The sequence below is a fragment of the Podarcis liolepis genome (assembly GCF_965112155.1).
Source record: "Podarcis liolepis genome assembly, chromosome: 8".
NCBI lineage: Eukaryota > Metazoa > Chordata > Lepidosauria > Squamata > Lacertidae > Podarcis > Podarcis liolepis.
Genome location: NC_139560.1, coordinates 55,700,196 through 55,722,861, shown reverse-complemented (window position 1 = coordinate 55,722,861; position 22,666 = coordinate 55,700,196). Strand labels below are relative to the sequence as shown.

General features: G+C 40.9%; 1 protein-coding gene across 4 annotated transcripts in view; it reads left to right on the top strand.

Annotated features, from left to right (window-relative positions):
- The window catches only part of ZNF516 (zinc finger protein 516), a 118,820-nt gene that overhangs the window by 46,847 nt on the left and 49,307 nt on the right, over positions 1-22,666 (top strand). For all 4 annotated transcript variants that reach the window (XM_083518568.1, XM_083518570.1, XM_083518567.1 and 1 more), the window contains exon 2: positions 2,323-4,341. In XM_083518568.1, the coding sequence (XP_083374694.1) occupies positions 2,445-4,341 (1,897 nt within the window). In that variant the 5' untranslated portion in view covers positions 2,323-2,444. The remainder of the gene's footprint in view (positions 1-2,322; positions 4,342-22,666) is intronic.

The window sequence follows — 22,666 nt, the reverse complement described above, 5'->3', positions numbered from 1 at the left end:
AAACAGAATGGGTGTATTCACCATTTCTTTTAACGAAATGCATGCTTAAGTGTTGATGGGGTAAAGGAGTGGGTGTGGTGAGCTGTGGTTGCTAGGTCAACTTTTTAAAGGCAAAGCTAAATTTATTCCATATTCTGAAGAAAAGGAGGTTGCCACCAATAAGATATGCTGTACGTATAAACCAGAACAACCAGAACTCGAGCTAGTTGAACAACTGGGAAAACATTCTGCTTTGGATAACTTGCTGCAGTAGATTACTTATCACTACTGAATGGAGCAGTAGTCTTTGTCCAGTGCTGTTCAGCACTGCATAGAACTGGGCAATGTAGGAAGAGATATTCATGAGACCATCTTTATAATGGAGTCTTGACTAGCCATGGAATATGGTCAAAATTTGCAAGTGGTATTCTTTGTGTCTGATTCCAGAATTAGGTGCAGGTTTGAGGAAGCCCAAACACCATGCAGAAAACATTTATGGTGTTTTTAAATGGGGTCCAGGATGGACATTAGGATTGGGTTCTGATTGGATTTGAAGACTTTGTCACCTTTCGAAGGATGCAAGGTGCTAGTGCCAGCCCTGGCTGATCATAAATTTGCAACTCTCTCTTCCTGGATACTTGACCAATCTTGAAATCTTTTGGATGCATTGCACTGTTCACACATTCATGTTAATACCGTATTTTTCGCCCCATAGGACGCACCGGCCTATAGGACGCACCTAGTTTTTTGGGGGGGAAATAAGGGGGGAATTATTTCCCCTCCCAGGTGCGCTGTGCTAATCCCGAAGCTTGGGGCGTGCGGAGCTCAGCGCGCCCCAAGCTTCTGGGTGCCGGCAAGGTCTCTGCTAGCCGCGGGAGAGCCGGGCGACTTCGCGCGGCTCTCCCACGGCTCTCCCACGGCTAGTGGAGCACTGCGCTAATCCCGAAGCTTGGGGCATGTGGAGCTCAGTGCGCCCCAAGCTTCTGGGCACCGGCAAGGTCTCCGCTAGCCGCGGGAGAGCCGGGCAATTCTCCCATGGCTAGCGGAGCGTTGCGCTAATCCCGAAGCTTGGGGCGTGCGGAGCTCAGCGCACCCCAAGCTTCTGGGTGCAGGTAAGCTCTCTGCTAGCCCTGGGAGAGCTGGTCTTCCACGGCTAGCGGATAGCTTCCTGAAGCCTGGAGAGCGAGAGGGGTCGGTGCACACCGACCCCCCCTTGCTCTCCAGGCTTCAGCGAAAGCCTGCATTCGCCCCATAGGACGCACACACATTTCCCCTTCATTTTTGGAGGGGAAAAAGTGTGTGCTATAGGGCAAAAAAATACGGTAACTTGGTGACTGTAATATAATATAACAGGATGTCACTTCACCAGCAAAGAGAAGGGCTCGTTTCTTCTTAAAAAGGACAACAGAATGTCAAGATATCCTTACAAAACTTTGCTTTACATGATTATACTTATGGTCAGAAGGTAGTACAAGTATGCTTGTCATCCTGTGCAATGGGATTTAAGCAGCCGAAGTGTGTGCAGGCCTCCAGTCTGTATGAGCACAGCAGAAGTTAAGTCATCTCTACCCTTCAATAACTTTTACAGAAAATACAAAATTTTGCTCCTGTTGAATTCAGTTTAAAACAACTAATGTAGAAGGATTTCAGCCTAAAACAGTTTAACCCTGTTTTGTTGAATGCTGCATGGATCCTTCTTGGTATTAGTAAAGATTTCCAAGTCTACATCAACATTTGCCTAAATAAGGTATTACTGTTACTGTTAATTGGCCTGTATAAAAATCTTATTGAACTGCATTGTTGTTTTAACAAAAATTTGATGCACTCTTTGCTGTCTCCATTCAGCAGCTATGCTTAAGTTACCGTCAACAGGGATAGAGTGCTGCACTCTACAAAAACCCTTTATCTCTAGGCAAACAAACGTTTGGCTGTTTTTCATTAAATTATACATGTCCATAAAGCCACAGACTTAAAATATTACAGCTCCTTCAAGAAAGAGCTTATTCACTCGAGATTATGTACACACGCACTTTTGTTTGGGCTAGAAAGAAAAAGTACATTTTTTTATACTTATATTCTTATTTTTAGTAAACATACAGACACATACTCTATTTGCCCGTGTCTGCAACTACTATGGAAGTAGGCTTATGTAAATCCTCTACTGAACATTCAGTTTGTGGATGACAATATTCAATGCAAAGTCAGACTTTCTGCAGCCTGGTGAAAATGTAACATTTTGGTGAAGATGGCAAGAAAATATTAACAGGGGGCTATTACAAAGGGAGCAAAATGAAATGCTTTGCATTTAGTAATGCCGTTTCCTGTTTTCTGTTTTGGTTCCAGGTCCTCCTTGCTATTTGACTCAAGAAACGCCAATGAATGTTTGTATCCCAAATGCTTTCAAGCAGCTGGAAGAAAACCCAAATATGAGAATGAAGAGATAAAGGTTCCATCAGCAGGAATGCATGATTGAAAAAGCAACCCGGTTTCCCAGCCCGGAACAGGGTTCTGCCCTTTTGACTGATGCTTCTGCGGTGCAGATGGATTGTAGCATAAGCGCAAACATGGAATTACGAAGAGCCTCCAGTCCTCACAAGATGAACAAGAGTGATATGAATGCAAACAAGTCTGTGATGCTGCACAGCTGCTGCATCTGTGGCAAAAGTTTTCCTTTCCAGAGCTCACTCTCGCAGCACATGAGGAAGCACACAGGGGAGAAGCCATACAAGTGTCCTTATTGTGACCACAGAGCTTCCCAAAAGGGCAACCTGAAGATTCACATCCGGAGTCACAGGACAGGCACTATTAGTCAGGGGAATGAAGTGGAGATGGGAGGAGAAGCACAGCTGAGTGAGATGAGAGTATCCGAAGGCCTTGATGGTTGCACTAGCCCTACCAAAAGCACCTCTGCCTGCAACAAGATATTGAACGGAGCAACTCCCAAAGAAGAAGGCAAGATCTTGCTCAGGAGCAGCAGGAAGGAGTCCTCAGAAGACGCACCAGTTGGAGAAGATGTTAAGTTATGTACTTTTCCTTGTACCTTCTGCAAAAACAAGTTTGAAGGTAAGAAAGAGTTGGAGCAGCACATACACCAGGTCCACAAACCTTTCAAATGCAGGCTGTGCAACTACATGACGTTAAGAGAGGAGACTCTGCTAAACCACATAGAAAGAGACCACATCACCACTCAGATTCCAAACGGGGAAACGTACAATGCCGAGAACTGCAAGGCTGAGTCGAGTGCAGGAGAGTTTCCTTGCGAAGTCTGTGGGCAGGCTTTTAGTCAAACCTGGTTCCTCAAAGCTCACATGAAAAAGCATAGAGGGTCTTTTGACCACGGATGCCACATCTGTGGCAGGAAATTTAAAGAGCCCTGGTTTCTCAAAAACCACATGAAATCCCATGGCCCAAAATCTGGGAGCAAAAACAAGCCAAAAAATGATTCGGAGCCTATAGCCACTATTAATGATGTCGTTCAAGAAGAGATGATTGTGACTGGTTTGTCCCTGTATGAAATTTGTACAAAGTGTGGAAACCTGTTTACAAATATGGAAAGCCTAAAAGCACACAATTCTGTACATTGCAAGTCTCAAGGAGCCCGCAGTGAACATAGAGTTGATAGGCTAGTTGACGGGGACCCCCCTGTTGCAAAGCAGTTTTTCTTCCAGTATCTGAAACTAAGGCCATCTGTAGGGACTGATGGCACTCCAAGGGGCCATTCAGGAAAAAGAGTAGCTGAGCTGGATCCAGTCAACAGTTACCAGGCCTGGCATCTGGCTACCAAAGGAAAAGTTGCAGAGCCTTCTGAGTACGTGAAGTATTTAGGATGGGATGAAGTCCTGGCAGATGCTGACGTCACTTACGACAGGGACAAAAGGGAATATATTCTCGTCAGCCAAGAGAAGCGCAAACAAGAGCAGGACTCCTCCAGCTCGTCCAGCAATCCGAAAAAGAAGAATTGTACTAGTGGGCGTTCAGAAAAAAGCAGCCACGTGCAGTCGGGAGACAGCTGCATGCTTAGCCAAGAAGACCTGGAGTATAGGCCGTCCTCGCGCCAGAGCAGAAGGGTGTCTCAGAACAAGTCCACAGAGTGCTTTGAGTGTGGCAAGATCTTCCGCACTTATCACCAAATGGTACTTCATTCCCGTGTGCACAGGAAAGACCGCAGAAGCTGCAGTGAAGGGGTGGCAGCCGCTCAGCAAGATCGGTATAGATCAAATAGTGAGGATGGTGACTCTGGGTCTGCCAGTGGACCGAGCACACCAAGTTCTGCTTCTGGCCCAGATGATTCAGTCACCTCTGGAGTGGGTGAGGAGGGGCTCGAGGATAGTTCAGAAGAAGGAACGCAAGAGCCACCCCCACGTAAGTGTCTGCAATTTTTTTTAACAACTTCCTTTCCCCATCTTGGTATTTTGCTTCCTTTCTTGCGATGCTAGAAGAGCTGTTTCTTGAGCTTTTCAAATACCTTTGACAGGTAAAGTAGGAAACATCGAGTATCCCTCGGAGTTGTTGCTGGAACGCAACTCATAGAATCATAGAATTGTAGAGTCAGAAGGTACACCAAGGGTCATTTAGTCTAACTAATCTCAGGAATCTCAGCTAAAGCATCCATGAAAGACAGCCACCCATATCATATCATCCCTTCCCTTTGGCCATGCTGGCTGGGGCTGATGGAAGCTCTATCCAGATTAAATTAGTTGAACCTAGGTCCTGTTGAAATGTGGAAACATTGTGGAATGTTAGTCATGATTAATGTAATAATAATAATAATAATTAATTTATTATTTATACCCCGCCCATCTGGTTGGGCCTCCCCAGCCACTCTGGGCGGCTTCCATAAAACCAGAAATACAGTAAAATCACACGTTAAAAACTTCCCTGAACAGGGCTGCCTTAAGATGTCTTCTGAATGTCAGGTAGTTGTTTATCGCTTTGACATCTGCTGGAAGGGCGTTCCACAGGGCGGGCGCCACTACCGAGAAGGCCCTCTGCCTGGTTCCCTGTAGCTTTGCTTCTCTCAATGAGGGAACCGCCAGAAGGCCCTCGGCGCTGGACCTCAGCGTCCGGGCAGAATGATGGGGGTGGAGACGCTCCTTCAGGTATACTGGACCGAGGCTGTTTAGTGCCCAACTTAGTCTGACTCCAACTTCCAATGCCTTTAACCTCACTATAGGTTTTCCTTTAAGTGGTCGCCTTCAAATTCAACAAACATACCCACAGAGAGCAGTGTGGGAACCACTTGCATTCGGTGTGATTCCAGGCTATTGGGGAACATGCACAAGTCATCCATAAGTTAAAAAAACAAAGAATGCCATTTCAGTAGGTTTTTCCCACCAGATGAGCACAGTCCCTCTCAGTGAGATGTGAACTGGGTGAGAAAGACCTGTCTAACTGGCCTCACCCACATAGCTACTTATCCTGCCTGGTGCATTGAACTGCACCAGCACTGCTGTGTGTCTCTCTGAAAAGGACCTTGTATATGATTAAACGTACCAAGGTTCCTGATTTGGAATAATTATTATTCTTGAATCCTCAACTTAAAATGGGATGGTTTCCAACCATAGGGAATGGCAAGTAGCTGGAATGGGGGCTTGCTGATCCTTCTCTCTTCTCCTTTGCAGTTTAACTTCTGCTTCTTGCTTGCAAAACCAAGATTTGAAGCCACTATGTAGTAGCTACTTTGACTGTGCTAAGAAACCATGGCATTAATTCTTGCCTGGAGAATCAGTCATATGTAAATCTTACACAGGAAATTGTAGCATGCCTTTGTTGAATTTGCCTGGTTTTTATTTTTTTAATGAACTAAATGGACATGATGGCAGCAACCCTGAGTTGTTTCCTTTAAAAAATAAATAAAGAGTAGTTAAAATATAGAAAAGGGAGGTGGGAATATGTGTCCATGATTCCATTTTAGAGCACCCCTTTAATAGGCATTCAACACTGCTATCATTATACCAAATGGGTTGTGCTGTCGCAATGTATCATTAGCTTCTTAGAAGTGTTGGTTTGAATCCAGTTTCATTTATGTCAAAAGATTTAGAAAGTATATTTAGGATGCCAGTGCCTCTGAACGATATCATGGTCTTTGTTATCAGTTAATGTGTATCACCACATACAGGATATCTTGTTCCCATTTATGCAATACTTTTCTTGATTCAATAATTGGTGGCAGTCCTGTTTTGCTGATGTAACCTAAAGCACTCAGATTGCCTAACAATTATCAATGAGAGAAGTGTGCATTCTTCCCTCCCCCCCCCTCTCTCTCTCTCGGTACTGTGCCTTCAAAAGTTGTTCGAAAAACTTGAAAGGATGTAATTAATCTCTCTGGATTACTGCAGTCCTCAGAGTCTGATTCTGGTTAAATGGAACAAGTTATTCTCCAAATAGAAGCAATGTAAATATTTGAAGAAACACTACTGTGACTGCTTTTATACAATGTTGTTTTATTAGTTTGCATTGTTTATTTCTCTTTGTTTATAAGGCTCTCTTAGATTCTAAGAGAAGAGAATTTCTTTCCTACAAGTTGTTTATATTTTTGTTTTTGGTTAAACAGTGCTTTCCTACTGACATTTTTGTCCCCTGAGAGTTGGCTGATTAGAGTTTTGAGAGTTTTAGCCTGCTGTTAGGAGCTTCGTTGTAGTAATCAGCACAGTTCAGAACAAAATTTATATAACACTGACTGTCGCTATATTGAAGAGCAATTCACACATTGGCCTGGTTCACATGCCAAATTAAACCTTAATTATAAACAAACTGTGCTTTAATGTGGATGAACAGCATGCTGGTGCATGCTGCCAAAAAGTTCTACTCCTCGCCAGAGTCTGGCTTGTCACGGTCTTCGAAAACTTGTCCTACTGTTTTGTTTCTCTCCAAAGCGAGCCACAAGTGATAACCAAGGTTTGTGCTTATGGTTTGTTGGAGAAAGCAAAGCACGAGCTGTATTCATGTGCCACAACAAGCCAGACCCTGGTTTGTCATCCAGCAGGGGGATGGTAGCAGGAAGAAGAGAGGAGCAGAGTAAGAACTTTTCAGTGGTACACACCAGCATGCTGCTTGTGTACAGTAAACCATGGCTTGCTTTTAAAACTAAGGTTAATAAAGAACAGAAATCAATCAGAACCCTTGAGGGAGTGCACATGTATCACGCACCATTTGCAGACATGTGTTTGTCACATGTGTGTACCTTAAATTGTATCTGTGAAATCTTATATTCCTTTAAATTAATTGAAGTAGGTCTGCTCTTCCATGTTGCCTGATGTTGGATAGAATCCACAAGTTATAGAATGATTTAAACACTAAAAACAGCAGTAGAAGGTTTCTGAACTGTAGCAACATTGGTGTTGCCTGACATGCCTCATGCTGTTTGCATAAGCTCATATTTACTAGCATCAGCAATTAAGGGTATGATGTATTTATGCTAAAATTAGTTGTTAAACTAACCTGTTCTACCAAACTAAATGAATGTAACTACGTAAGGCATTACCTTATTTAAGCCTTTCTGTCACAATCATAGATCATTTTAAGAACCAGTTCTTATGAAAAAGCAATCACCAATGAGCAAAATAGATTCCCCCCCCCCTTCCCTCTTTCTTTTAAAAGTAGGGCTTCACTTCACAAATGAATTAGCTGGAATTCAGTGAGATATAGTGGGTTCATTGGTTTGTCAGCCAGACTGTGTGTTGCCAAAGTGTTTTAAGGGCAAAACAGAGGATAAAATGCTGCTGTTATAGAGTGAAGAGAACCTCTGAGGCACACGGATTGACAATTTATTCAGTTTAGCCCAATGTGTTTTGATTATAGTCTTTGTTAGGGGCACACTCATGTTTTGCATGTTGCCAGGTGATAGAGAAATCACTGCACAGCACGCAGAAAACTCAGAATCCCTATGCACATATTACTTGTGTGTAGACCAGCAGCCTTTTAAGTAAGGACTCAGCTAGGTAAAGGTAAAGGGCCCCCTGACCATTTGGTCCAGTCGTGGCCGACTCTAGGGTTGGGGCGCTCATCTCGCTTTATTGGCTGAGGGAGCCGGTGTACAGCTTTTGGGTCATGTGGCCATTATGACTAAGCCACTTCTGGCAAACCAGAGCAGCGCACGGAAATGCCGTTTACCTTTCTGCTGGAGTGGTACCTATTTATCTACTTGCACTTTGACGTGCTTTCGAACTGCTAGGAGCAGGGACCAAGCAACGGGAGCGCACCCCGTTGTGGGGATTCAAACCGCCGACCTTCTGATCGGCAAATCCTAGGCTCTGTGGTTTAACCCACAGTGCTACCCACATCCCTTCAAGGACTCAGCTATACAGCTGCAAACAAAATGTTTTAAGTGTGCTTTAATTGCAGTATACAATGTGACACTAGATGGCAATGGTGAGCCTTATGGAAAATTCAATGCATTTTTAAAAACGCTTTTTAAAAAGCATTTCCAGACCATTTTTATATGTGTGTAGATTCCACCTAAGTTGTGAGCTGAGGCACGCTTTGAGCCCTCACCTTCAGCATAGCACTTCCTTCTTTGCAGCCACCGTATGCTGCACACAGTTGTGTGGGAATCGACAAGCGAGCTCCTACAAGAGTTTTTGCAAGATTGGGACACCTGTATTACCACATGTCTCTTCATTTGAGCAGGAACTTGCATGCTGAGGTTCCTACACAGAATCGCGAACAGCACCTGTGTTTTACATGAAGCAAACACAATGTCAGTGGCAGGGCTAAAAGTATGGCCCCATTCCCTACTCATTGCGTTGTTGCCTTACACGTGAGCTACATGTGCTACAGGCTAGTGTGTTGTTTTATTTTATTTTACAGTACCCCCAATTAAGATTGTAATTAAATGCATTGGTCTGAATCTCCTATATATTTTGGAAAGCTGTTTGTCCGTTCCCTTAAGATATCTTGATGAAATTTTGCATGATGGTTCCTGAGATCAGCAAGCTCATCTTTATTCTAAATTTGGAAACAGTTGGGTGTCTTTTTGAATGGCGATGGTGTGCTGTACTTTTCAAAACTGCACTGATTTTTTTGGGTTTCCTAGAATTCCTGAGCAACTCCCGAGTATGAGGCTGCTAGTAAACTCTTAATTACGTGCACCTCATACTCTTTCTTGCTCCTTCATTGCCTTTGCCATTTCTGTTTCATCTTAACCAAACAGTTCCACCAAAGTCTCTTTTTTTTTTTTTGCTCATATTTAATTTTATCATAAGGCTTTGTGGTGTGAAACCTGCTGTTGAGGTTTCCTCGTTAACGAACAAGCAAGTGTTTCTAGCTGTTGACCTTTTCACAGCGAAAGGAAAACTCATTTTGTAATTAGAGATGCAATAAGTTGAATCTGTACACCTGACATTTCTAGAAAAATCTTAGTTTGGAACAATCTTTAGTGGTCATAAAGTGGTCTTTAAGTGTTGTTTTAGTCAGAATTGTTGAATTTTATTTGCCCTCCTCTCCAACCTGAGCTGTAGTTCACTGTGAGTTCTTGAATCCTTCTGTGTGCAGGTAACACTTGGGTATATTATGCCAGGGATATTTTTTTTTCTTATGCTCTTAAGGTGTTGCTGAGGTCCCACTTGCGGGTTTCCCACATGTGTCTGGGTGGCCACGGTGAGAACATTAGCCTGACCCAACCTGCTCCTCTTTATTGTATGGATGACGGTGCATGTATGCCATTTTGCCACCATTTTTTTGAAAAAACCAACAACAACATTTTGCTAGTAATTTTAATAAACACAATACAAACAATTCAATACATTTAAATGAGTCCCAGAGAGAAAGAAAGTGGAAGGAAAGAGAGGCAAAAACTATATATTGCATCACAGTCAATTTTGGTTTTATGAAGGGATCATGACACCTTCTATATTAATTTTAGTATACTTCAAATTTATAACAACCAGATATTATAACAGAAATGTTAGGGAATGGAAGAAGTCAGGAATGGTCCCTATTCCTGCAAAAGCTGGTGGCTGACACCTTTCATGCTCTTTCTTGTTTGTATAATAAGTAAAAACAGACCATATACTGAAGAAGGTGTCCTTTTTTACCTTGTCAGTGCTCAAATCTGAGCCTGTGTAATAACTTTCCCTCACCATTTTTGTACTCTTTGGTTGTATGTGTCTTCCCTTCTGGGCTTCAAAGTACATCCATTGTTCTTCCCATGTAGCTGTGGTCCATATCTCCTTGACTCCCTGGCGTAATGTGAATACTGTATAGGATTGATCTGCCTGCCTATTGAGATTTAACACCACTTGACTGCATTTTAGGGACCTGTTTAATTTTTTTGTAGTGGGGTTGGGATTGGGTCCAGGACAAAGCCAGAGAAGTAAAACTTGAGTTACTGGGAACTCAATCTGTTTAAACGACTACCAGCACAAGTAGTTAAATTCAGAGTCACCGGGAGACATGCCTAGGTTTCAATTCAGCTTGTATTTCCCTCAGGTTGGCATTTGCCTTTAGGGCTTAATTATGTAGGTAGCACATGATTACTCAAGTTAGTCAAAATGTGCTAACTCAGGTGTGTTAACATGTTGAAGTAGATATGCTGACTCCAATCCAAAGCTTCATGTCAGTGCCAGATCAGTGCAAGCTAGTGGAACTGCATGAGTAGAGTTGTCTTGCATGTTGAAATCAATGGAAAAATCATTACTTAAGACGGGACTTGCAGGTTTACATGTGAGCTCCTTCATCCGTATGGGGCTCTTTAGTTGACACCATAGAAGTGTCTTATTCTCTTGAGTCCTGTTGCAACTCTGGACTCATCTGGAAGCAGCCTCTTGAAGCTGTTATTCATAGATCATGTATAATTGAGAAGAGGAGTCTCTCTCTCTCTCTCTCTCTCTCTCTCTCTCTCTCTCTCTCTCTCTCCCCCCCCACCTCACTCACACACACACCCCTTCCATTCATTTGTGGTTGTCTAGTTTATCATTTTTGGAGGTGATGGGAAATGCTTTATTTGGTGGCTGCTATAAATAATGGACTTTTAGGAATTACATACTGTTACATATTATTTATATCTTCTATAACTCTATAATTTTAGTTTTAGAATGTTGCTGGCCAACTCATAATTCTTGTTTCACAGCTTTGTAGGTTTGCTTAAAAATACAGTTGAGTTTTCTGTCCAGGACTGGAGTACGTCTCCCCACCACGTATTTGTGGGCATACAAGTCTGGAATAAATATTCAAAATATTTAGGAACTGACGTATCCAGCTGCCTGCAATTTTTCTATATAAAAGCGCGCACACACACTTCAACGTGTGTTATATATATATTGTGAGTTTTCTTCTAACTATCTGCACTCTCGTCCATTCAGCCCTAACCATGGTTTGCCTTTGTTTTAGTATGTGCACTGGGTCATCTTGTGCTTTTTTGCTTCATTTCTCAGTAGATTATCTATAACAACAAAATGAAATATAGGTCGCTGTACAATATTCTGAATTCTGAACATTTTAGAGTTAGGGGGCTATGTAAGATCGCCCGAAGATTGTGCAGATTTGTGGCATCTAATTAAACATATGCAATTTCCCCCTGTACCATCTGAAGTATTCCCAGATACTATAACTGGAATATGTTGCTTTTGATGGAGTACATTTATTGTGTGCTGTATTGTTTTCTATTGAATTGACTTATTGTGCACTGCCTTGGTGTTATTTTAATGAGAGGTGATAAATAAATATTGTAAATAAATAAATTTAGATATGCATTTTCAGGCTGACAGAGATATGATTTGTCTATTGTTAGGATTTGAAAAGTTCCATTTCTAATGCAGCTCTGCATTACTGCTACTTTGAATGATGCTAAGATTCAGGGATCCCTGACACACATAGACAGAGCATGCAAGCAATAAAAAGCTTATGATTCTCCCATGAAAATGTGTGGAATTTAAACACTTCTAACGTTCTGTGGATTATGCTTAGGGTTTTAGTTAATTCAGAAGGGTATAGGATTCACCATATAACACGACTACTCTTTGTAGCCACGCTGATCCCCCTCCCAGCCCCCAAGAAGTCTGTCTTGTTAAAGAAACAAATAATAAGACTATATTGGGTTTTTCATTACAGCTACAGTGGGGCTACCTCAGCAGATGCTAACAGCTGTTGCTCTGTTTTGTTTTGTTTTTTACTGACCTTGGTTGTCTCTTTCTCTCCCCCTCTTACTGCATTCAATCTCAACTAAAAATGCCTTATAGGAGCCATTAATCACTTAAATCACACAAAAAAACCATTCAGCGAGAAAGAGTTCATTTTTATCTTATCCTTACCAAAGCATTTTTAGTGGGAAGAACTAAAAGGACCTTGAAAATATATGCATGTATTTAATGTTTCTTTGGATTTCCTGTACAGGTAGTGTAGGAAACCACACAGAAATATCAGCAAGACTGATACAGAAGTAGACTGAATTATGGGAGAGCACCAATATTCTGTTCTCTTTAATATAAGCTCCAACCACTGTTGCTGCTTCTGCATCCGCATCCCTCCACACATTGGTTGAACTCTGGCAACCTGTAGGCTCTTGCATGTAGGTTCTTTGTGTGATTTTAACCCCTGAAACATCAGGGTTGTGTAGGGAACATACACAAGTAGGAATGTTTCTCCTTGATGCAGATGTTCAATTGCCAACTAGATATGGGAAGAGCCATAGCTCAGTTGCTCCAGAAGTCCCTTAAAAAGGAGAGGTTTAGGGAAACACAATATAGATGCGCTCAGTGGAAGACCAATGGCCACATTCTGGTCAAAATGTTGAAAATGCAGTCTCAGATTGTGGACGATATTTAAAGTCAAATGTCCAAAATTCAGGACCAGATTTTGACAGCTAATTCGCAATTTCTGACAGAGCCACAAGTAATGAATTTGCCTGTGCAAGCATTTCTGTTGTGATTGACAGCTGGCTGCCAAACAGCTGTGAGGCAGAAGAAAATACCTACAACAGTTGTGATTTTCCTTTTATCCTTTTTCCTTTGTCTCCCCACTCTTACATCACAATTTGGGATTATCCTTTTGGTTGCATCTTTGATACAATTTTCATTTTTGCATGCCTCCTCAGTTGGTGGATGTGTGTTTGTGTTTGAGGATTGCCAGATGAAAAAAAGATGAATGCTTTTGCTCTTGCACAGCAAGGCTTTAAATGGAGTATTGTGCGAGAGAGGATTTGGTGTCAAAATCTTGCAAGATTTCAGACAAAGTAGAAAAGAGATGTCTGGTTTCTGCCTGAATAATGGTTAGCTGAGGGCAGGCAGACAGTTCAACACATGCACCCTTCACTTGGACCTACTGGTCTTTGGTAGGTCACTTTTCCTGAGGGCCAAGAGGGATTTTCTTTTTTTAAAAAAAAATATGTTTGCCCTGATTGACAAGTGGACAGGTATGTTTGGTTTACATGTTTTGTCACTGTTGTTTCACATTCCCTGGGGTACCCTTTTTAATTAGAAAACTCACCGAGTGTTGGTTGTTTTTGTAATAGCTGCGTATGGTTTGGTTTCCTCAAAGTCAATGGCAGCCTTACAGTGTCTGAAAACACAGCACATGTTAATTGAATAATGGATTTAATGTCAAATTTCAAATACCAGTCCTGAAACTCAGTTTTTAGCATTTGAATTTCAATTCCAGCCATCCTAATCTATCTGAGCCATGGAAATGCCTTGGCTGATTCCATGTAGATTTTAAATGATCCTTACATTTCACTCCTTTGGATGCATAGGAATAATATTAAAATAGCACATGATTGTTGCCATGCAATGCATGAGGAAAAGATCCTAAGACTTATGAGTGACTACCACAGTAGGGAGCAAAGATGCCCTCTCTTAATTACCCAAATTAATTCTGAACACATTAGCAGGATTAGTCTTCAAGGACTCTCACATTGTACAAAGGCCAAATGACTCAAATATGAGGAATGAGGTAAGGCAGAGGTGTAGGCCTAATGCTTAGCATTCAGACATCAAAATAATTACTCCGCATTTAGCATGAGCTGAAACCAAGGGTACTGCAATTTGAACAGTATTTTCCCTACTTAAACTGCTGAAAGCTCACTTTACATTTCAGTTTAATTTTAATTCTTCAAATACTGTTTGAATAGATGTGCTGGAAGGGTATGGAGATGCATGGGATTTGACCGTTTCCTCTGATTGTAGATGAAAAGCTCTTACTGTGCTTCCATTTATTCACACTCCCGTTACGTCAGCCCATTAGGATATTGATGCATTATTTATCATTGTAATCATGGTTAGGATAGGACAAGCGTGTTGAAGGTCTGAGTAAAAATGGGTCAGGCCCACACCGTTGCCAAGGATGGGGAAAGGTGTAGGTAACTACAGCAGAATATGTTACATAGCAGAGAAACTTGACTCTCGCCATTCTGTCTTTCAGGGCTGATATACACAAAATCCTTTCCGCCCTCTGCCATCCTTTCCCACCACGAACACGCATACACCCCCCCCACACACACTATAAAGGTAAACGACACCTGCAGAGGTGCATTAGCTCATACAGTCGTACCTCGGCTCCCGAATGCCTTGGGAGTTGAATGTTCCGGCTTGTGAACGATCAAAAACTGGAAGTAAGTGTTCCGATTTTTGAACGTTCTTTCGGAAGCCGAACGTCCAACGGGGCTTCCGCGGCTTCTGATTGGCTGCAGGAGCTTCCTGCAGCCAATCAGGAGCTGTGCTTTGGTTCCTGAGTGTTTCAGAAGTCGAACGGACTTCTGGAACGGATTCAGTTCAGCTTCTGAGGTACAACTGTATAGAAAAAGCCCTACTCAGTTTTTGCATCAAGCTTTTCATAAGCTAGTCAGTTTGAGAAAAATCTCTTTAACTCTGGGTGGTTTCATTTTATTTTAAGCTTTTGTGATTTTTTGGTTAAAATTTTAAGAGCATAGTAGAAAAAAATTCTGGATACACTGTTCAAAATTAATATTTCTTCTAGTAATTTTGTGTGTGGCAATGAAACAAGGCTGCCATTTATTACAAGTGTTCTGGAATATTTGTGGACTATCGCAGGTGCATGATCAAGCAGTGGTCTGTGAATGATTGACAGGGTATTTGTATGGAACATAATCTATGATAGCTGTGCAGCTGTAGTTTTACAAATACCTAAAAAACAAATGATAAAAATATTATTTACATTTTTTATTGCTAGATTTTATTTTTGCATCCCTTTACTTAATGATTCCTCTTTTGATGCCGAACCACATTTTTAGAACTTTTCCTTGTCTGTTAAGTTTTGAGCTTAGCCACAACACAGAAGCCACTTCCAGAACTATAGTGGAATGTAGTGCCAGTTTAGTACTCATTACTGTATTATTTGCTTAAAGATAAAAAATCATTTTGCAAATAATATGGGAATAATAATATGGAAATATTATTTTGCAATTACGGTAATATGGGAATAATAATATGGCACTGCATGCCACTATAGCTTTTACATTGTGAGAAAACTCAATTATAATGTGGAATTAACAGGGGAACTTTGTGAAAATGGAATCAGCTGACATGTGAATGCAGCCAAAGTTGCATCTCAATTCATGTTTAAAACGAATGAGGACCAGACTTTGGCTTGATATTCTGGTTTGTTAAGTAACCCTAAGTGGCACAGGCCTACGTAAATTAAACCTACTCAGTTCCACTCCACTGTCTTAGGAGACCTGTTGGGAATGGCCAGTAAATAAATGCTTCTCTCTGTCATTGGCTGAACAAGCTCCAGCTGCCTCAAAGAGGAACCTGGAGTTCTGGTAGGCAATGGCCATTGGCCAAGACAAGGAGAGGCCACAGAAGATGGCAGGAAACGCCACTGAGTAATCTTGGCACCATGCGGACACCATGTTATTTCTTTTCCTGATTCTACACTGGAATATGAATATAATTTTATCATTCAACTCTTTTGTGAACTACTTTGACAGCCTTTTGGAGCTACGAAGGAGGATATCAGTTTTCTAAATATGTAAGTAATGGTAACTGTGGTTAGTTTTTGTCATGTGTGGAGGAGAAGGAGCGGTGTGCAAGCCCAAGGCTCATCTCGCAAGTTCATTTTTCAATCACAAAGCTTGCTTTGACATTACTTCTGAACCTGGCCAAAAACACTTGGCTACCAGAAATTGAAAATTGGCATTATTTTATGTAAAGCCATGATTTTCTTATCACATCAGAGTTGGGCTCTGTAATAAAAGGTTTAGGAGATATGTGTTGTTGTTTTTTAATGTTCAGCTGATAATGTTTAATTTGTCATTAAAGAATATTGCAGTTCAGTTGGCTTTCTTTGGTCCACTCAGTTATAAAATGTACCTTTCAAAAATCCCACTGAAGATGGTCAGTCTGCCAAATTCATTCTAGAGTATAATGTCCTTTGAGATTAATTCTGTACACAAAATATGTTTGCTAAGTATTTATTTGGTCACAGTCCAGCTTTTAGTGTTTGTTTCTGAGACTTCCAAAAGTGGAAGAGGAAATGGAGTGGTATTGTGGATATATATATGCTGTTGGCACATGTTTTACCTATAAATAAGCAAGTGTTTTTATTCTTAAATATAATAAAATTTTGTCATTACTAATCCTGTATGGATTTCACAGGATCAGGAGACCTCTCAAGTTATCTACTCTGGCCTTAACGATAAAATATTGGAAGAATCAACACTGAAAAAAAATCCTCTGTAACAAGTAAACATATTCCTTTAACATTGGAAATATAATTTCTATAACCATTAATAATGGCATACCTAATAACAGTTTAATAATGTGGATACAACCAAAAAGCTGGCATTTGTTGCATACAAATGCAACAAGGCAAGGTAACTAATCCTAGAAATCATACATATGGACAAATTAGATTTATGATTATGGTTGAAGTCACAGGGTGGGGTTGCAAAATCAAACTGAGCATCTGCCATTGTATGAATACTATGAAAAATCTGACCTATAATCTCGGCAGACCAAAGTTTTTGAATTCAAACTGGCACACAGCCAGATATGCACCTTTGCCTTAAAAATGACATGTGGGAAGAATTACTCAATGCTTGCTTGAGATTATTCTAGTATTAAATTGATATTTACATATCAGTGGAGGGAATGCATGATAGCTACTGTGCAGATCTGTTTGTCTTCCTGCTGATACAAGCACAGAAGATTTAGGAACTGTGTGGGTAGGGGAGTAGGGTGAAATGGCAGGCAATTTTCCTGGCACCGTAGCAGCTAGGGTGCAGAGCTTCCGATGTCTGCCTGTGACCAGTTGGTAGGTTTTTAAGCAAGGCAATTAGCATTGACTGGGTAAATTTCACACTGCGGCATGAGAATAACTGTAGCTACTAGCAGAAAAATCTTATGGGGAGGGAAGGCTCATATATTAACAGTAGGCTGAATATAGGCATACAGTGGTACCTTGGGTTATATATGCTTCAGGTTACAGACTCTGCTAACCCAGATATAGGCTGAATGTAGGCATACAGTGGTACCTTGGGTTACATACACTTCAGGTTACAGACTCTGCTAACCCCGAAATAGTACCTTGGGTTAAGAACTTTGCTTCAGGATGAGAACAGAAATCGTGCTGTGGCAGCGCAGCGGCAGCGGGAGACCCCATTAGCTAAAGTGGTGCTTCAGGTTAAGAACAGTTTCAGGTTAAGAACGGACCTCCAGAACGAATTAAGTACTTAACCTGAGGTACCACTGTACATTCTAAGCATGGTGGATATAGTTGAATGAACACACAGACACACACACACTTTTCTCATGAAGTGCCACACAACAAATGTGTTCCAGCTACCTTCACTGGCAGGAAACGGTTTTATCTGTCTTCGCTCAGAGAGCACGTGCTTTGAGTGCAGAAGGTCTCAACAGGTCTGCAAGTGGATGGGAGCCGTGCATGACAATTTGCAGAGCTGCTAGTCAGTGTTAAGGTAGATGAGCAATGTATAATTGGGCAGTTAGTTCTTTCCCTCAGCTTTTCCTTCAATGGAAAGCATGAGGGAATTTTCTCATGCTTCTTTGTTTCTAATCTGGGAAAAATATATCCTTTTTTTTCTTTCCTTCAGTGTAAATTCTCTCTCCTAGCCCATAAATCTACAGTGGGTCAGCATTTCTATAAGAGCACAAAGAGACTAGATTCCCAAATGGTTTTGTGTTTTTGGTTCCTCAAGCACTGGATTTTTACACACACACAACTTGCTGTAAGTGAATGAAGTGCCTCATGACTCGTGAACCATTGCTAGAAAAGTCGCCTCACAAAGGGGAAAAATATGTTTTTGGGCAAAAGAGGAAATGGGATTAATTTTTCCCATTTCCTTTATGATAAAACTGTTTCAGGCGGTTTTATGTTGGAGAATTAAGTGGCAGAACAATCAGAAGTGGTTTTAATGAAAGGTATTGCCATCATGGATAATTCTAGTCTTCTCATTGTCACATATTCTTGTATTTAACTTACTGTTTTCTATTTGGCTAGTAGGGGCCTTTTGTTTCTTAGCAACCATCTGTTCATCCAGTTTATTCCCCCACCTGAAGTAATCCTTAGTTTAGCATCACAACTGATTACTGTTGAATTGATTATGGGATGACTGCCAGAAGAGGGCAGGGGAAGGCATTTATTTACTTTTCTATTAAGGCATACCTGAAGTTCCTATAAATTTTCACATTCTGACAATATGGTTAATGTGAAATCAGAGCTATATTTTATAACATTCTTATTTTATTTTAGCTGGAATAAAAAGAGAACAGTACATTAGAGACTCACTTCTCATTTGTTTTCATCATAAAATTATTTTTTAAAATGTAATTAAAAAAGAAAAAAAATAGTTTCACCAAAAGGTTGAGTAAAAATCAAACCCCAGTAAACCTTATTAAACCTAAAATCTCAACTGGAAATATATATGTTACATGTGGTCTGAAAGATAATTGTATCCCTCTTTTCCTTAAATCAAGCAGTCTTATTCTCTTCAAGACAAAATTTTGGACTACGACCTGGTTCAAATACCTATTTGGCCATGGGGCTTACTGGGTCAGTCACTGTCTCTCAGCCTAATTTACCTCACGGCGTAGCTTTGAGAATAAAATGGGGAGGAGGAAAACCAGGTATGCCACTGTGAGCACATAATGATAAATGCATTAAACAAAAGAGATAAGCCATTTTCCAGAATGTTGGGCTTCTGTGGGGTTGACCTCAGTGACCGTGCTTCTCAGTCTCTGCTTTAAAGCAGAGCCCTAACGGTACAAGTGCCTGCTAGATTTTCTGCTGTTTTAAGTTCAAACCCTCTTATGTGATTGGGGAAAATAGCAACTGTCACATTGAGGCAGCTTAATCTAGAACGAGGGACTGACTGGCTTTATCTACTGCTTTCTGGCAGCTAACTGTCATTAGGTCTGGGCCACCTGCTGCTTATGACCATTGTCACTTGGCCAAATGTATATTGTTCTCTTACAGTCTGTTACTATCCAGTTTTCTATTTATTAGAAAGTTGCAGATCAATGTTTTTCAGATGTTATGAAATCATGTTTCCCCAATTTACTGGCTTTCCTTCTTCCCTCAGCAATTTTTGTGTAGTTATTCAGGCTCCCATAACCTTCTTTGCCATTTCAAAGAGTGTTAAAGAATCATGACATGTGCTTACAAGTTAAGGACAGTCAGAGGAAAAGGGAAACTATAGCTCATGGGTAGGCAAACTAAGGCCTGGGGGCTGGATGCGGCCCAACCGCCTTCTCAATCCGGCCCGCAGATGGTCCGGGTATCAGCATGTTTTTACATGAGTGGAATGTGTCCTTTTATTTAAAATGCATCTCTGGGTTATTTGTGGGGCATAGGAATTCGTTCATTCTCCCCCCCCCCAAAAAAAGTGTGGCCACCGACAAGGTCTGAGGGACAGTGGACTGGCCCGCTGCTGAAAAAGTGTGCTGACCCCTGCTATAGCTCTTCAGGTGCTGCTGGACTATAACTCCTATCAACCCTGACCATCGGCCATATTGTGGCTGGGGGGAGTTGGTGTTGAACAATATCCGGGGGTCCACATGTTCTCCGTCACAGTAAAGCAGTTAGGAACACAAGTCTCTCCCCCCCCCCCATATTTTCCTCCCCCAACTTCAGCCGATGGTCACCTGGCTTTTACATTTTATGACTCATAGATGCCGCTGAGTATGCTTAGCCTTCAACACACTAGAGTTTTGTTTTATTTATTTGCTGAATAATATTTTTCTGCATGCAAGCAGGGTCCCCCAAGTACACAGAAACCATTAACTTTTTAATGGTCAGCCCAGTCTGTCTTTCCAGCTGAATAACTAAGTTCTCTCTCTAACAGGAGGAGCAAACGAGAGCTGCAACAAAACGTTGCAGCATATCCTATGTCCTAAAAGGAAGGTTCCTGCCAGGGTTCCAGTCTGGCCTTTTGGCCCAAGAAAGGCATTCTGCTAAATCCACCCTCTCTTGTCTTTCCCACCATTCTACATACTGTGGCTACTGAACATACTCAGTTCTCATTGGGCTGCTTCATTTTTCATCCCTTAGAGTTTTTTAAAGGGAAAAAATGTGTATTAGTATGAATCTTGGCATTCCCGCAAGCATGGGTGCATTTTGGCTATAGTCTTGTTGACTCATATCACTGATTTTGCTGCTAGAAGGAGCAATCATTATAATATTTGATTACTGTAGCTATAGAATAATTGTTAACATACACCATCAAGCTCTAAATGGCTGATAGTCATTGATTTACTCTATAAAACGAGGTTATTGTGCTTGTTGCTTTATATGCATTGTGTTGTTAATTCAATTTACATAACACTCTTCGTCCTAAAATAACCCAGGTGAAATATGTTTATCCTGAATATATAACAATAATCTAAGTATCAATGTAAATATAGCATTTCTCGATATTTCTCTGCTAAAGGAACCATGTTTATATTGATACTTAGATGTGAAATGTTTAACATTCTTTTGCCTGTAATAAGTGTTGTTTCTGAAATCTCCAGCTGTCTTTATATGCAAGACTAAAGCTCAAAGCTAAAAAGAGCTATAAAGAGGGCTGCCTTTTCACTAGATTAATACTAAAAGCAGACTTTGCACTCTTTAAAGTTAAATAAAATGTTTGTATTTTAAAACAGGCAGCTGAATTTTAATGTTTTGCCTGAAGACAAAGCGGAAAAATGATTCTGCAAAAAAACACTATTCTAGCCTGACTTGTAGTCTGTAGCTATGGAATGTAATCCACTCACCCCGACAGACATATCTAATATAAGCAAAAAAGGAAGGGAACATCTGAGTTTCAGCTCTTTGCTGGTTTGTCTGCCTGGCTGTGAGTTTACAATATATTTTAGGCTGCTTTTATTGTGTCCAGTTGCAATCTACCCATAATTAGTTACACACAATTATGCATTTATTTTCTTCTGCACCCAATTTTATCTGTGTTGGGAGTTTTGCTAGTGTCAACCCTTTGACCTATGCAATTTCAGTGTTTGGAATTTGGACAATCTAAATGTTCGCTCTCTGTTTTGAAAACTGTCGAAAATTCAGGCTAGGTTTCCAGCCGGTGTAGTGTCGAAAAGAATCCTAGTTGTTTTCCTTCTCATTCTTGATCAAAACATCACCTTGTTACAAAATGTCCACTGTGCTTTGCATATACTGTAACATAGCCTTATTTCCCCTCATAGACAGTTTTTTGTTTTGTTTTTTTTTGGTGTGGGCACTAAATTGTCGCCTTCCTTTGAAGATGCAAATTTTTGATCCAGCCTCTGTAAGGGAGTTGCACAGGATATATGCTCCATTGATTATGTGGGGGTTAGGAGAAGGGTTAGCTAACACTGCTCTTCCTTATTACTACACAACAGAAATATTGTGCATTGTATTTCTGATATGTGGCAAGCTTTTATGCCCTCCCATAGCTCCTCTCAGTACTTCTTCCTCAGAACTTGCCAAAAGGCTTGTCTGAACGCTCCAGTGCAGTCTAGTTGTCGCAAGCAGTATTAGGCAATGTAATTTTTAATTCAAACATTTTGCTCAGCACAACTTCAGTGATGCTGACTTCCCTGAGATATTGTTCTAATATCGTAACCCGCATGCCTCTGAATTTGTAACACTGCTACAGCGTGGGTGCTTTCAGTCACTGCTCAAGATACTGTCATCTTTAATTCACTGACTGTGAATTTTAAATGCATTGTAATAGCTACAGATGATTGCTGGCAGTTGGAAAAAAATTCTCCCTGGCATTATCCTTTGATGCCTGTCAGTTTCTAAGTTATGTTGTCACTTCTTGCCCAGAGAATAAAAAGATAACTGGTCAAACAAGTTAACCAGGTTGCTATCATTTACATTAATCATAAATGTCATCTAGGCTGTTCTCGCAGATTTCAATTACGGTATAATCTGCTATCATTTAAAGTATTATGACTTCCCAATCTGTATCTCATTAGCCCATTTCTCGTGAATCTTATTCAGCTTGCAAGCTACAGGTATATGGTTGAAGATATAACATATGCTGCAGAGTGTAAGCAGCAGTTCACTCAAGCTCTGCAACTGATGAATAGGTAGTGGGTTTTTTGTTTTGTTTTAAAAGAGATGCTTGAATTGAAGTTGAGGAAGCTGTGCTGCTTGGTTCTGCACAAGGAGTGGTCCTTGGCTTGTGTATAAACTTGGCTTGTGTATAAAGTTTATAAGCTTCCTTATATGTCACTAGTTTTGGTGGTTTGGATAGTAACACTGAAATGTAAAGCACACGTTACAGATTATTGTTCAATTCTAT